Here is a 17,777-nt window from a genome sequence, read left to right on the forward strand (position 1 = left end):
CCATAACATTAAAATTTTTATCTTTTTGTTTGAAGCCTGAAATGTGGGAAAAGGTTGAAAAACTCAAGGGAGCCGAATACTTTTGCAAGGCACTGTATATGCATTCTAGTGACCTCATGCCGCCGCTCTCAAAGGTTTTCACGGTGCAGAGCAAGATGGGAGACTGGAATGGAGGTCACTCCTCTTCAGTAATGAGTCCAACTTTTGTCTTGAGTATAATGCCAAAGATTGGTCTGGAGACCACGTGGACAATGACATGAAAAGGCCTTCATAAGGGAACATCATAATGGTTCTACTCCCGAAATATGATGTGGTGTGGTATTAATGTACTTTAACACACTAATAGCTTAGCAAAACATTGATTGGGTCAGATAACAACTGGTACAGTCTTTTCTCCAAAATGTCCCAAAAGACGTTTTTAACACGACAACACCAGGCCTCTTGTTGCTCATGCAGCTGTCAACAGACTGCTTGGCCTAAACGCGCTTTCATGGCCTGCAGCCTCTTGAATCTTGTTTCCTATTGAATGCACATGGAACATCATTAGTCAGAAATTGCAAAGGAGTTGTCAGCAGTGAAACGTGATGATCTGTGCGCCCAAGTACAGTCAGTGTGGCAGAGCATTCGCCAGACATCCTCGCTGATCGTATCCCAAGGCGTCCAACTGCGTGTATTTCTGCACATGGTTCATACTCAATACTGAATAAATTGAGATGTGTTAAACATCTTGTTTCTATTTTATTACCTTTTGCATGTCATCAACATGTCCATTGATCCTGTGATTCACATAATTCCTCCACTTTCCCTTGGTGTTGCAGTTTTTATATATACTCAAAAGTATATCTATAAAGGTCCCCTAATTTTTACCAAAGCTGTGTATATATATATATATATATATATATATATATATATATATATATATATATATATATATATTAAAATAAAGCTGTATTTACCTTATATGTGTAGATTGATTGACGATGAGCAGCCTTGGAGAAGAAAGTTGTCAAATAAGCGAGTCTTCAGCAGAAGAAGAGGAAGATGATGTTCAGGAGAAGCCACTGCATGCATTACCTCCAATTAACGCTAAGGAGGAAAGCCCAAAGGATGTAACTGCAAGCCCTGCTTTCCAGTGTCTGGATGGGGTAAGGAAAATACATAATCTAATGCAGCCAAGGGCCAGGGTGTTAATAGAGTCCTATGGAGTACAAGACAATTGATGGAACATGGACCAACACCACAACAAGGAAGTTATTGAGATACTCAGGCCACAGTGGCATTGGATTTATAAGTTGATATGTTTGCCCTTGTAAGAAAAATGTCCCTTTTTGCAGAAAATACAGCTACAGTACTTTGAAAAAGTATTCACATCAGGGAAATCCACAGTTTTTCACCTTACATCCACAAACTTAAATGTATTCTGTTGGGATTTTATGTGATATACCTTCACAAATTTGCAGGTATTTGTGAAGTGTAAAGGAAATGATACATTGTTTTTTTAAATATTTTAAAAATATAATTCTGAAAATTATGACATGCATTTGTATTCAGCCTTTTGCAGTCTAATACCCCTAAATATAATCCTGAGTGGCCAATTGCCACCAGTAGTCACCTATTTAGTAACTCAAGTCCACCCGTATTTCATTTATTATCAGTATAACTACAGCTGTTCTGTGAAGGCCTCAGAAGTTTGTTTGAGAACATTAGGTATCCAATAGCATCATGAATGGCAGGAGACACACCAGACAGGTTAGGGATAAAGTTGTGGAGGAGAATAGAGAAGGGTTAAGTTATTAAAAAAAATAGCTCAAGCTCTCAACATGTCACTGAGCACTGTTTAGCCCATTATCCAAAAAAGGAAACCTATCAAGATATGGATGTCTACATAAACTGACATCCCAAGCAAGGAGAGCACTAATTAGAGGAGCAGCCTAAAAACTCAATCCCCACCATCTACCATGGTGGTGGCAACATCATACTGTGTAGGTGCTTTTCTTCAGCAGAGACAGGGAATCTCTTGATAGTTGAAGGGAAGATGGATGGAGCTAAATACAGGGCAATCCTAGAGAAAAACCTGTCACAGACTGCAAAAAAGCAGAGACAGAGATGTGGGTTCACCTTCCAGCAGGAAAACGACCCTAAACATACTGCCACAGCTACAATGGATGGTTTAGATCAAAGCATATTCAAGTGTGTGAATGGCCCAGTTACAGTCCAGATGTAAATCCCATTGAGAATCTGTATCAAGACTTGAAAATTGTCTCCATCCAATATTGCTGAGCTAGAGCTATTTTGAAAAGAAGAGTGGGGAAAAATGTCAGCGCCTGGATGTATAAAGCTGGTAGAGACATCTCCCAAAAGACTTGCAGCAGTAATTGCAGTGAAAGGTGGTTCTACAAAATATTGACTCAGGGGAGCTGAATACAAATACATGGCACAATTTTCAGATTTTTATTTAGAAAACCATGTATCATTTCCTTTACACTTCACAAATAGTTGCTACTTTGTGTTGATATATCACATAAAATACATTTAAATGTGTGGTTGCGAAAAAATGTTGAAAAGTTCACGAGATATGAATACTTTTTCAGGGCACTATATGTGATCATTCTCTGCTATTCTAAGCAACAGATATCAAATAATCTGAATATGTAGAGTTTGAGGGACTGAGTACATAAGGGAAATGCAGCAAAAAAGGCACACAGCTTCTGTGAAATGTTCTATTTTTTTATATTTTGTATTTACTTAAGGACTCACTTCCTTGATTCTCTTTATTGCCTTAATTAATGTAAATATATATATATAAAATGTAGTGTTAGCGTGGTAATATTCTCCTTCTTCCCCGATTTCCAGTGTCGCTCCAGTCTTCTCACTTCATTGCAACTTGCTGTGGTCTGTGTGAGCCCGAAGTCAACCTAAGGTCTTGTACGCCTGGTGCGTTTTTGATGCATTTTTTTGATACAGTTTGTGGCCAAAATCTCCATGCCTATCCAGTAAGGTCAATGAGAATTGTGAAGTGCTGAGCGCATATTGCTTCTTTTTTCCTTGCAGTTTTACGCAAAAATGCCAAAAACGTGTGCATAATGCATTTTTCTGCCAGAAGGTACAGATTTAAAACCACCAAATCTGCAGCATGTGCACATAACCACAGTGTAAAGCCTATGAAGACCCCAAACGGTGCATCATAGCTACATTGTAAAATTCAATTCCAGCTCCTACATAGACCTTAGTTTAGTCCAGCAAGTTAGAATAGAAATCATGTGTGTGAGAAGGCCGAAGCGACACTGGACACCGGGGAAGAAGGCGATAAGTGGGTATATTACTGCACTAACACTACTCTACATACATTTTCACAAGTTTAGAAAATCAGTTTTATTTCAGCGCTTTGCAAATATTTAATATACACTTGATATAAAATGTTAAAACACCTACAGGTTTGTCTAGGAAAGTCACCTTATAATGTTATTTATGATGAAACCAGCACCTGAGAACAATATATTCTAATACTGTATTTGTAACATATGACATAAAAGTGCTTATCATTATGAAATACTCTCATGTAGTTTACTTTCTGTCCACTTGGTGGCAGTATCAGGTAATCTTATCATTATGAACCGCCTTCCACCCCCCAGCACCCACAGCTCCCTTCTTGGATTAGCCAGCATTGCACAACATCATAGTTGCGGTGTGACTCACATTTGGTACAGAATAATTAGAACTCTAAACTTTTAGTGCTTATTGGGATGTTCACATACATATAGTGTTTTGACGTGGATTTTTGAGCATATTCTATTTGAAAATTCACATTAAAAATAAGGTTTGAATAAGGTTCCTATTAATTTAAATGGGAAAACCACAATGGTGTTCATACAGTACGTACTTTTTCAACCTGGTTCTAGAATACATTTGGATGGAATGTGAAGGCTGCAGGCGATCAAGACCAACCCACTCCCACCTATTAAGACTTCTATTGTGAGATATCTGTCTCAGCTTTAAAACTCTGTTTTTTGGGAAGTCTCATTTAATATATACTTTTTAGGTGTATTTACTTTGCGTATATCAATTTATTCATATTATTATTTGTTGGAATATATCTGTCTGTATATCTTACAGTCTATTTGGGTGTACTCATTAATATCATGGAAATACTTGCAGGTTCCCATGTCAGATTTTGGGTCTGTGTTGGCTGAATCATAAGACCTATATAAATAATTGTAGTTTTTGTTTGACCTTTTGTATATTTTTATTTGTTTTTAAACAGAGTACATTAATATGATTTTTGACTGTGCATAGCTTTTTTTGTATTTGTTTCACTGTTTAAAGGGAACAGCATGAGGTTTACTGGGCTTTGTGTTGTTGTTTCAATACAGTAGGGGTTTTATCAACCGGAGATTATCACTGCTGGACTAGTTGCCTCATGCCTCATGGTCCAACCACACCTCCACCGCTGATTAGCAGCTTACTGTCAATTCACAAAGACAGCTGTTGCGTGGGTGGGGTCCATTTTCTGAGCACTGCTACATTTACAGCAGAGAAATCTTTATATCACAACTGCTGCACCCAGTAAACTAAGTGACACATCAGTGGAATCAGGGTCTATGTCTCTACATCATGCTGTTCTTAAATGAGGTAGCAAAAACCTGCTGACAGATTCCATTTAACTGAATAAACCTCATTTGTCTTGTCACAATAGATGATTGAAATGAAATAGTTGCAATATTATTATGGAAACACATGATATCATTGCAGCTTCATTAAAACTCACTGGTGATGTCACAGCAGCTTAAAGATATGTGCGCACGCTGCGTTTTTTGCCGCGTTTTTACACTTTTTTTGGGTGCAGTTTTGGTCTCAAAACTGCATGAATTTTCTTCCCCAGCAAAGTCTATGAGGTTGCATTTTTGCTGTTCACACATTGCAGTTTATTTTGGCTGCGTCTTTGTGCTGACCAGCATGTGAATTCTTTTGGTGTTTGTCACTGCGTTTTTCAGCCATTGAATTCAATGAGGTGTGGAAAACTGCAATGAAAAACGCTAGTTCTTATTTTCCATGCGTTTTGATGCGTTTTTCTGACTAGACTCCGGGTCGGCGGGGATTGATCGCTGGTATTTGGCCAGATACTGCTCCCCATATAAAGTCTATGGGGACTAGAATCGGGCGCAAAGGGTAAGAGCAAACACTTCATACTTACGATCACTGGGCGGCTGTCACACTGCTGCAACGGCAGCTCTTTCATCTTCCAGAGCCAGCCGCTCATTAGGTTCTTAATTGCTTATAATCTCACTCCTTCCCTGCTCACCGGTGGGTGAGATTGGTTACAGGCAGATGCGCCCCACACTGAGTGACAGCTGTCTCACTGCAACCAATCACAGCCGCCGGTGGGCGGGTCTATATCGTGCAGTTACATACATAATTAAAAAAAAACGGCGTGCGGTCCCCCCCAATTTTTATACCATCCAAGGTAAAGCCACACGGCTGACAGCTGGTATTCTCAGAATGGGGAGCCCCCCAGCCTAAAAATCAGCCAGCAGCAAACCAGAAATGCTACATCCATTAGATGCGACAGTCCCGGGACTCTACCCGGCTCATCCCGATTACCCTGGTGCGGTGGCAATCGGGGTAATAAGGAGTTGGTGGCAGCAGCCCATAGCTGCCACTAAGTCCTAGCTCAGTGATGGCAGGCGTCTATGAGACACCCCCTCATTACTAAGCTGTAAGTGAAAGTAAATAAAGACAATCACCCAAAAAATCCTTTATTTGAAATAAACCACAAAAAAGCCCCCTCTTTCACCACTTTATTAACCCCTAAAACACCCCTCCAGGTCCGACGTAATCCACACGAGGTCCCACAACGCATCCAGATCTGCTACATCTGACAATCACAGCGAGCGGCCATAGAACATGACTGCTCACTGTGAGGGTCAGGCCTCAAGTGAAGTGAGCCGCGCGGGATCAGCGGTGACTTCAGCTGTCACCATACATCACCTGACTGAAGTCACCACTGATCTCGTGCTCACTTCAGTCGCGGCCACATTTCCGGTAACAAGTGGAGGACTCCAGCTATCACCGCACATGACCTGACTGGAGTCCTCCACCTGTTACTGCAAATCAGGCCGCAGCTGAAGTGAGCCGCGCGGGATCAGCAGTGACTTCAGTCAGGTGATGTGTGGTGACAGCGGGAGTCCTCCACTTGTGACCGCATATCAGGCCGCGGCTAAGCTGAAGTGAGCCGCGAGATCAGCGTTGACGGTGTCACCGCACTTCACCTGAGTGACGTCAGCGCTAATCCCATGGCTCACTTAAGTAGAGGCCTGACAGGTGGAGGACTCGTGCGTTTTTTTAGGCTAAAAATGTTGCTCTTTGTAGTCACCATAAAGATAAAAACGCTGCATGTTTGTGGTCAAATAAAGAATCAGCGTGCGCACATAGCCTAAATAGTCGACAAATCATAAGTGGCCAGTTTTTGCTTTTATGTCATTCCCTGTACTTTCAAGAGTTTTTAGATGACTAAATATTTATTTTCCACCATAATTTAAAAAATAAAAAATCTTGCAAATCAGACAAGGTGATTTTCTGGATTTCTTTTCTCATTTTGTCTCTCATAGTTGTGGTCTACCTATGTTATAATTTACAGGCCTCTCTCATCTTTTTTCAAGTGGCAGAACTTGCTCAGTTGGTGGCTGACTAAATACTTTTTTTCTCCCGACTGTATGTGTATGTATATATATATATATATATATATGTGTGTATATGCATCTTATAGCAGCTGTTATTGTACCAAGATCTGAATAAAAAATGTTGGTAATATTCTGTGCATTTAATCCCTAATAGCTGCCAATATGCTTTGTTCCAGAAGTCATCAAAGGGTACCTATCACCTGTAAGAATACTATTAACCGCTAGATATGGGGTTACTCGACAGGATAAGGCCTCAGCTCCACTCATAGGACCATAAACGATATAACTCCATTAAGTCCTGGCAAACTGTTGGCAGATTTGTTTTTTTTATTATTCATCCCACCTGGATTTTTTTCCCCCATTTTTCCGTACATTATATGAATGGTATTATTCAAAACTACATCACGTCCAGTAAAAAAACAAGCACTCTTATGGCTATGTCAACAGAAAAATAAAGTTACACCTTCTGGAGGAAGAAATGGTATAAATGAATGCACCAAAATGAAAAATCCCCCTTGGTGTGAAGAGGTTATAAAGATTTTACGCTTCTAGCTTCTAAAGTCTTGGATTGGGTTGAAATAATAAAATTAGATTTTACTTATCCTTACCGGGTTCAGCCAGTAAACAGAGACCAGCGAAACCGCATGGGAAGGAGGATGAGTAACATCTGATATTATTATTTTAACCGAGCGCAGGCCATTAGAAGCCACAGGGCTATAACCAGAAAACCCCTTTAACCCTAGCCTGAAGTAGGTGCTTTCTATGGAAGCAGCATACATTTGCGGTACAGGTTCAGCAACATCCTCATCATGTATGAAGCATCTTTTCATGAACTTCTGTTATTCTTCCTGAAAATGCTGGAGCCTGAGCTGATGCCTATGTTTAGTCTAGCTCATTGCAAGTTATAGTTTTTCCAGGGTCAAGGGATTTCATCAGTCTTCTGGATGGCAATACAGTCTTTTGCATTAGTCCTCTTTTAGTTTGGCATACTCTGCATAGTTTTCAGAATGTAATATTTGGACATCAGACTATTCTGTTGAACAGAACTTATAGGACCCTATCTCTCTTAGGGCAAGCTCACACTTTGCGTTTCCACCTGCGTTTCCACTGCTTTTTTGGTCCGTTTTGAGAAGCACCTTTTTCTGCCTAATAGCATCCGTTTTGATTTTCTCATTAAAGTCAATGGAAACTGTTGATTTTCAGACCTTTGCGTTTTAAAACGCTGTGTTTAATTTCCATATTTTGTGGCAAAAACCATGCATTCAAAGAAGCAGCATGTCAGTTTTGCTAACATTGAAGTCAATGAGAAATGGCAAAAACCAAGATTCCTTCAAATTCCTGCGTTTTACCTGCTTTTTTTTTTTAACTTCGTTTTATTAACAACTTCAAACATGGTACAACTGACATTTGCCATATAAAGATAGCTCAGTATATAGATAGTAATATTTAAATATAACAATGAACAGTCATATAAAGTCCATAAGATCTTTAACACTTAAGAAAGAACAATGTTATTATCCATACTTCTTATCATTTGCATATATATCTAATTTTTTATTGAGCATAAGAACAGCTGTAACTATCAGCATGACCATATTTTGAAAACAAGATAGAAAGAGGAATAGAAAAAGGAAGAAAGAAAGAACAACAACAACAGCCACATTGCATTATTATACCTCAATATACCATTGGACAGTGTTTCATATCCCAACATCTAACGGGAACCACCATTATCCACATAATCTCCCTCAAACCTCCGCAAGTGTGTCTGGAGAAGAATTCCACAAACCCCAGATTTTGTTAAATTTTCCGGGGCACCCCCTATTATAATATACCACCCGCTCATAGATTATGGTTGCATTGACTAGTTTAACCCAGGACTGCACAGTTGGATTCGAATCTCCCATCCACCTCAGAGCTATTAATTTCCTAGCCAGAAACAATGTCTCTCTGAGGAATATTGTCATGTAATGATCCCAGGACTCTTCCTCCACCACCCCAAACAGGCATATCAAAGGGTCACACAAAACAGGAATCGACACAATCGATGTCAGCAGAGATGTCACTCCCCGCCAGTACGAAGATAAATTGGGACAGCTCCAAATCATATGTATGAAATGTGCACCTGAGAGATGACACCTCGGGCACTCCGATGTACGAGAACGGCCCATGTGCGGTCGGCTATAGTGATTCCAGTGATCTGTGGAAGAGAGCGGATTCTAATTGCCAAAGCTTCAATAACTAGTGCAAACAATGCTGGAGACAGAGGGCATCCCTGTCTTGTGCCCCGATTCAATGAGAGGGGTGTAGACATAGCACCATTGACTAGTATCCTGGCTGTCGGGGACCTATACAACATATGAATCCAATTACTGAATTTAGGCCCAAAGGCGAATCTCTGGAGGCAGGCAAATAAAAATGGCCATTCTACCGAGTCAAATGCCTTGGCCGCATCCAGCGAGGCCAAGGCCCACTCGTTCTCCTGGACCAGTGTGCTATATTGCACTATAGACTGGACTCGTCTTATATTTATAGAGGTGTTTTTCCCAGGCATAAATCCAGTTTGATCTGGGTGAACTATACTCAATATGACTGAATTAAGCCTGGACGCCAGTATTTTGGTAAAGATCTTGTAATCCACGTTAACTAGGGATATACAGTGCCTACAAGTAGTATTCAACCCCCTGCAGATTTAGCAGGTTTACACATTCGGAATTAACTTGGCATTGTGACATTTGGACTGTAGATCAGCCTGGAAGTGTGAAATGCACTGCAGCAAAAAAGAATGTTATTTCTTTTTTTATTTTTTTTTTAAATTGTGAAAAGTTTATTCAGAGGGTCATTTATTATTCAACCCCTCAAACCACAAGAATTCTGTTTGGTTCCCCTAAAGTATTAAGAAGTATTTCAGGCACAAAGAACAATGAGCTTCACATGTTTGGATTAATTATCTCTTTTTCCAGCCTTTTCTGACTAATTAAGACCCTCCCCAAACTTGTGAACAGCACTCATACTTGGTCAACATGGGAAAGACAAAGGAGCATTCCAAGGCCATCAGAGACAAGATCGTGGAGGGTCACAACGCTGGCAAGGGGTACAAAACCCTTTCCAAGGAGTTGGGCCTACCTGTCTCCACTGTTGGGAGCATCATCCGGAAGTGGAAGGCTTATGGAACTACTGTTAGCCTTCCACGGCCTGGACAGCCTTTGAAAGTTTCCACCCGTGCCGAGGCCAGGCTTGTCCGAAGAGTCAAGGCTAACCCAAGGACAACAAGGAAGGAGCTCTGGGAAGATCTCATGGCAGTGGGGACATTGGTTTCAGTCAATACCATAAGTAACGTACTCCACCGCAATGGTCTCCGTTCCAGACAAAGCCCGTAAGGTACCTTTACTTTCAAAGCGTCATGTCAAGGCTCGTCTACAGTTTGCTCATGATCACTTGGAGGACTCTGAGACAGACTGGTTCAAGGTTCTCTGGTCTGATGAGACCAAGATCGAGATCTTTGGTGCCAACCACACACGTGACGTTTGGAGACTGGATGGCACTGCATATGACCCCAAGAATACCATCCCTACAGTCAAGCATGGTGGTGGCAGCATCATGCTGTGGGGCTGTTTCTCAGCCAAGGGGCCTGGCCATCTGGTCCGCATCCATGGGAAGATGGATAGCACGGCCTACCTGGAGATTTTGGCCAAGAACCTCTGCTCCTCCATCAAGGATCTTATGATAGGTCGTCATTTCATCTTCCAACAAGACAACGACCCAAAGCACACAGCCAAGAAAACCAAGGCCTGGTTCAAGAGGGAAAAAATCAAGGTGTTGCAGTGGCCTAGTCAGTCTCCTGACCTTAACCCAATTGAAAACTTGTGGAAGGAGCTCAAGATTAAAGTCCACATGAGACACCCAAAGAACCTAGATAACTTGGAGAAGATCTGCATGGAGGAGTGGGCCAAGATAACTCCAGAGACCTGTGCCGGCCTGATCAGGTCTTATAAAAGACGATTATTAGCTGTAATTGCAAACAAGGGTTATTCCACAAAATATTAATCCTGGGGTTGAATAATAATTGATCCACACTTTTATGTTGAAAATTTATTAAAATTTAACTGAGCAACATAACTTGTTGGTTTGTAAGATTTATGCATCTGTTAATAAATCCTGCTCTTGTTTGAACTTTGCAGGCTCTAACTTATTTGCATCTTATCAAACCTGCTAAATCTGCAGGGGGTTGAAGACTACTTGTAGGCACTGTAGTACAGTATGAACCGCAGTCTAGTGGGTCTTTACCCTCCTTCCTCAGCACGACTATATGTGCTTCGTACAAGGAGGCAGGTAGAGAGTTGCCGGCTGAAAAATGTCAGAAAACCTCTAAAAGAATTGGGGCCAATATGTCACAATATTTACTAGAGAATTCTATGGGAAGGCCATCTGGACCCGGAGATTTCCCCCTAGCCATATCCGAGATGGCAGTAATCACTTCATCCAGTGTGATGTCCGCCTCCAGAGACTCCCGTTGTAATCCACTCAAAGTGGGAAACTCCAAATCTGACAAATATGTCATGCAACTTTGAACTCCATGAGGATTTCTAGAAGTGTATAGGGTTTTATAGTATTCACAAAAGCACTCTAAAATATCTTCAGGGGATGTAGCTATTGAGCCATCCATCCTCCGTATACCCAATATTGTATTTGACGTGTTGTGTTGCCTAACCATATATGCCAATAATTTACTGGATTGATTTCCAAGCTCAAAATATGATTGTCGGGTAAAGAACAATTTGCGTTTGGACCTGGTCTCAGAGTGTTGCATATATAACCTATATGATTGCATCCAGGCCGCCCTATTTCCATCGGTTGGGGACGATATATATATTGCCTCTGAGTCCCGAAGTCTCCCCTCTACTATATCATCCTCAGTTTTAGTCACTCTTTTAAGATATGTTATGGTTGAAGACAAACACCCTCTAAGGTAGGCTTTAAGAGTGTCCCACACCAAGTTAATATTCCAGGGTTTAGGGTGGGCTTCCAGGAAATCCTCTATTTGGGTCAGAGTTCTATCACTTTGATCTATTAGTTTCAGCCAAAAGGGGTTTAACCTCCAAAAGGGTTTACCAACACCTTGGTTAGTCTTCATAGTAAGAATCACTGGGCTGTAATCTGATATACCCCTGACCCCGTGTACCACGTCATCTACCCAGGTTGCGATATTGCTCGACCCAAAAATATAATCCAGTCGGGACAGCGTGCGTCTAGTAGAAGAATGACATGTATATTCTCAGGTATTAGGATGCCGGAGTCGCCAAAGGTCAATCCACCCACCTCCCTCCGCGTATTGCTGCAAATCAGTCAAGTGTGTGGCAGAATGTTGTCCACCTCCATCCATCCGAAACCTGTCCTGCTCCTCATTCATCACAAGATTAAAATCCCCCATACATAACACATATGCATCTGGATAATTGAGGGCAAAGCTCATTGCTTGTTTAAGAATGGAGATGCGAGCTGGCGGGGGGTTGTAAATACATAACAGCACATAATCTCTAGAGTTTATAGACGCATATATAAACACAAATCGCCCCTCCGGGTCACGCCTCACCACCTTCACTTCCCAACGGATATGTCTATGGACCAATAGAGAGACACCCCTGGAGTAGCTGGTGTGGAACGCATGTGCCGACCATTGTACCCACGGTTTGTTTACTAGTCTGGCTGTGTCATGTGTGAGGTGAGTTTCTACCAGTACCACCATTTGGGCCTTGACTTGCTTAATTTGGGAGCATACCTTAATACGTTTTTTGGGCGATTTAAGGCCTCTGACATTCTAGGTCATAAATATCAGCTCTGACCCCATATCACATAGATCTTTTTATAGAACCAGGATCCCAGGTATAAGACGCTTTCTGCCCTGCAATTAAGTGTGGTTAACCCTCCAACAGTAATAAGCCTGTCCCTGCAAAGAAATAAAGTTAATGCAATTGCAGTTGTAAACATAAAGAACCAATATCGAACTTCAGGACCTTTCCGATAAGTCCTGTAAAACATTTCAAACATCAATGGGGATACCACCACTAAATACAGTGTCCTGGTATAGGTGGTATAAGGGTGCACAAGATAGGGCTCCCATTTCACAAGAACCAATTCCTGGCCAATTCCTCCATCACTCGAGGCACGGGGAAGTCCCATCTGTCTCCAAAGGTGGCTTCAAGTAACCATGGAAGAAGAGGGTCGCCAGGGGGCATAGAAAATGTCACCTAGGAAAGTAATCTCATTGCTTCTGCCCCTTAGGTTTCGGGTGTACCTGTAGCCAGTCCTCAGCCTCAGCAGGTGTAGTAATAAACAGAGACGACCCTTCATGCACTATGCGGAGCCGGGCAGGGTACAGCATAGAGTAGATGATCTTCCGCTCCCTTAATTTCTTCTTCACCTCCATGAAGTGGGCCCTCTGTTTCTGGAGGTCCACCGAAAAGTCCGGAAATTATTGAACCTGAGTGGGCTCTTCTGTCGGGCCAGACGAAGTACTGTGTCTCTATCTCTGCAGTTGAGCATCCTTGCTAAAAAGGGACGTGGTGGCGCACCTGGAATAGGAGGCCTCCTTGGAACTCTGTGCGCCCTCTCCACCGCAAATGTCGAGGAGAACTCATCTCCGAGATTAGATTTCAGCCACTCCTCCAGGAATTGTTCCGGATGCTGACCTTCCGAGCGCTCTGGCAGTCCTATGATTCGTATATTGTTCTGACGCATGCGGCTCTCCAGATCGTCTACTTTCTGGCGCCATGCATTTGCCGATCCGGCCATTGTGGTCATTTTTGTTTTGAGTGTTACAGTTTGATCCTCCAGTTCAGACACTCGCGTCTCGACTTCCGCTGTTCGGGCCCTCAGGGATTGCATGTCCTGACGCAGGAGGCCCACCTCTGAATGTACCTCCTCAATCTTCCCTGTGAGGGAGCTGTTGCTTGTAGAAATTGCTTGTAGAAGCTGTTCATACACCTGCCTCAGGGTTAAATCATCTTGATCCTCTGACCCATCATCCAATAGTGCCTGACCTTTTGGGGTGGCATTTCTCTTGGATTTAGGGGCATCTGCCTGACCACCCCTTGCAAACTCTTTAAGTTTGTCAATAGCTCCACTTTGTTTATATTGATAGACTGGGGATTTGCTGATTCTGCACCCTTCTCTTATCGTGCCCCCGTGCGTCTGAATCTGTGCCTTTATAATGTATACAGTTAGGTCCAGAAATATTTGGACAGTGACACAAGTTTTGGTATTTTAGCTGTTTACAAAAATATGTTCAGAAATACAATTATATATATAATATGGGCTGAAAGTGCACACTCCCAGCTGCAATATGAGAGTTTTCACATCCAAATCGGAGAAAGGGTTTAGGAATCATAGCTCTGTAATGCATAGCCTCCTCTTTTTCAAGGGACCAAAAGTAATTGGACAAGTAACTCTAAGGGCTGCAATTAACTCTGAAGGCGTCTCCCTCGTTAACCTGTAATCAATGAAGTAGTTAAAAGGTCTGGGGTTGATTACAGGTGTGTGGTTTTGCATTTGGAAGCTGTTGCTGTGACCAGACAACATGCGGTCTAAGGAACTCTCAATTGAGGTGAAGCAGAACATCCTGAGGCTGAAAGAAAAGAAAAAATCCATCAGAGAGATAGCAGACATGCTTGGAGTAGCAAAATCAACAGTCGGGTACATTCTGAGAAAAAAGAATTTGACTGGTAAGCTTGGGAACTCAAAAAGACCTGGGCGTCCACGGATGACAACAGTGGTGGATGATCGCCGCATACTTTCTTTGGTGAAGAAGAACCCGTTCACAACATCAACTGAAGTCCAGAACACTCTCAGTGAAGTAGGTGTATCTGTCTCTAAGTCAACAGTAAAGAGAAGACTCCATGAAAGTAAATATAAAGGGTTCACATCTAGATGCAAACCATTCATCAATTCCAAAAATAGACAGGCCAGAGTTAAATTTGCTGAAAAACACCTCATGAAGCCAGCTCAGTTCTGGAAAAGTATTCTATGGACAGATGAGACAAAGATCAGCCTGTACCAGAATGATGGGAAGAAAAAAGTTTGGAGAAGAAAGGGAACGGCACATGAGCCAAGGCACACCACATCCTCTGTAAAACATGGTGGAGGCAACGTGATGGCATGGGCATGCATGGCTTTCAATGGCACTGGGTCACTTGTGTTTATTGATGACATAACAGCAGACAAGAGTAGCCGGATGAATTCTGAAGTGTACCGGGATATACTTTCAGCCCAGATTCAGCCAAATGCCGCAAAGTTGATCAGACGGCGCTTCATAGTACAGATGGACAATGACCCCAAGCATACAGCCAAAGCTACCCAGGAGTTCATGAGTGCAAAAAAGTGGAACATTCTGCAATGGCCAAGTCAATCACCAGATCTTAACCCAATTGAGCATGCATTTCACTTGCTCAAATCCAGACTTAAGACGGAAAGACCCACAAACAAGCAAGACCTGAAGGCTGCGGCTGTAAAGGCCTGGCAAAGCATTAAGAAGGAGGAAACCCAGCGTTTGGTGATGTCCATGGGTTCCAGACTTAAGGCAGTGATTGCCTCCAAAGGATTCGCAACAAAATATTGAAAATAAAAATATTTTGTTTGGGTTTGGTTTATTTGTCCAATTACTTTTGACCTCCTAAAATGTGGAGTGTTTGTAAAGAAATGTGTACAATTCCTACAATTTCTATCAGATATTTTTGTTCAAACCTTCAAATTAAACGTTACAATCTGCACTTGAATTCTGTTGTAGAGGTTTCATTTCAAATCCAATGTGGTGGCATGCAGAGCCCAACTCGCGAAAATTGTGTCACTGTCCAAATATTTCTGGACCTAACTATATTTAGTAATATGTCTGTCTCCCCTTCCTCACCACGTCCAGAGAGCCGGAAAACAGCCACTTATATGGTGGATAATAAGAATGAAGGGAGTCCCAGGGCAGCACAGCACTCAGGGTGTATTTATCAGGATGATGCAGGCCTGCGCAGAGTGAGGACTTCAATATGTGCCACTTATTTGTTTTCATGTGTCAGGGAGAATCTGCAGGGCCTGTGTTTGAAGGCACACACTCCAGACCCTCCAGCACTCTATGGGTTAAAGTCTCCTGCACTGCAGCCGGCCCCCTAATGTGCTGCTGCTCACTGACTGCCAGTTACACAGATAAGGGATTAAGTCCCTGTGCTCACTGCTCCCGGGTCTTCACCTCTGGCCATAAATCTGTTACTCCTCACTGCTCTCCGGAGTCATGCTCTGCTGTTCACTGTGAAAATGCAGGGTGTAGGGAAGATGGCTGCTGCTCCACACTCTCCAGCCTCAGGAGGTCCAGCAACGCCGTGCAAGATTCAGGGAATAGCTCCAGTGGGAATCGCCAGCCTCCAGATGGTGTCTCCTGTCACAGCAGCAGGTCAGTGAGTAAATGGGTCAGGTAACCGGGTGTAAATGGCCAGGATAAGATCAGGATTATAGGAGCTCTCTTCCCATGCGTCCTCTCTGGTCGGCTACATTGCCCCGCCCCCCTTTACCTGCTTTTTTTAGTGCAGAAAACATGCGTTTTGGACTACCAAAACGCATGCTTTTTGGACATCAAAATAATGATTTCATATGTCCCTTTACACACACACATAATCCGACAATTTAATTTAAGAAAAATATGCATGTATTGCTATTTTAGTGATAAAATGTATATCACCGCTACAATTTTATGAAATATATCTATTTTCGTTATTTTTTCCATTAATATAGATTTGTCCCGTTTTTTTCTCTTTTTTCATTATGTTTGACTGCTTAAACTTTATTTAAGAAAAAACAAAAAGCCAGCACTAAATGTGCACTTCAGCACTAACAATTCCAAACTGTACTTATTATAAAAATTTTGAGATTTTTGGCAAAAAATTGCAATTTCTTGAGCTGCCTCGCCACGTCACGGCAAATCTCATTTGAGGCAGTCCTACACTAAAATATTTTTATAAAATGTGCCATACGGCCTCACATATGAATAGTAGAACTGCTCTCAGCAGCACTCACCTGGTCTATTTCAATCCTGTACCCATGACTGAGTCATGGCTGTGGGCGGGACAGGTCCAAGCAAATGCTGCATGAGGTAAATAGCCTGTGGACAAGGCCTGATGACTTAATGTGAACAGTCACCAACCGCCAAAATCTAGACAGATGAAATACATCCCAAATTGGGGTGCACAGTAAGGTGGAGGTCTTGAAATAGAATTGAAATAGACCAGGTGAGTGCTGCTAAGAGCAGTTCTACTATTCATATGTGAGGCCGTATGGCACATTTTATAAAAATAATTCAGTGTAGGACTGCCTCAAATGAGATTTGCCGTGACGTGGCGAGGCAGCTCAAGAAATTGCAATTTTTTGCCAAAAATCTCAAAATTTTTATAAGTACAGTTTGGAATTTTTAGTGCTGAAGTGCACATTTAGTGCTGGCTTTTTGTTTTTCTTCATTGAATTGGTCGGTGGCTGACCCCCACCATGCTATGCACCCCAATTTGGAATGTATTCCATCTGTCTAGATTTTGGCGGTTGGTGACTGTTCACATTAAGTCATCAGGCTTTGTCCACAGGCTATTTACTTCATGCAGCATTTGCTTGGACCTGTCCCGCCCACAGCCATGACTCAGTCATGGGTACGGGATTGAAATAGACCAGGTGAGTGCTGCTAAGAGCAGTTCTACTATTCATATGTGAGGCCGTATGGCACATTTTAGAAAAATATTTCAGTGTAGGACTGCCTCAAATGAGATTTGCCGTGACGTGGCGAGGCAGCTCAAGAAATTGCAATTTATTGCCAAAAATCTCAAAATTTTTATAAGTACAGTTTGGAATTTTTAGTGCTGAAGTGCACATTTAGTGCTGGGTTTTTGTTTTTCTTCATTAAACTTTATTTAGCAGTGTATTGATGTTCAAAACACATCTGTCAAAACGCAGATGAAAAAGCATGCAAAAAGCGCTGAAAACGCATCTAAAACGCGGTAAATACACATGCGTTTTCAGCGCTAAAATTCTGAAAAAGGCAACTTTGGTCAAATCAATTAAGCCCAAAACGTGCGTTTA

The 17,777-nt window shown here is 42.0% G+C and overlaps 1 protein-coding gene across 1 annotated transcript in view; it reads left to right on the forward strand.

Moving 5' to 3' along the window:
• CCDC146 (coiled-coil domain containing 146) overlaps positions 1–17,777 on the forward strand; it is a 234,020-nt gene that overhangs the window by 3,290 nt on the left and 212,953 nt on the right. The window contains exon 2 of the mRNA XM_075345195.1: positions 970–1,145. Coding sequence (XP_075201310.1) covers positions 981–1,145 — 165 coding nt within the window. The 5' untranslated portion in view covers positions 970–980. The remainder of the gene's footprint in view (positions 1–969; positions 1,146–17,777) is intronic.

This window comes from Anomaloglossus baeobatrachus, chromosome 4, assembly GCF_048569485.1.
Source record: "Anomaloglossus baeobatrachus isolate aAnoBae1 chromosome 4, aAnoBae1.hap1, whole genome shotgun sequence".
Classification (NCBI taxonomy): Eukaryota; Metazoa; Chordata; class Amphibia; order Anura; family Aromobatidae; genus Anomaloglossus; species Anomaloglossus baeobatrachus.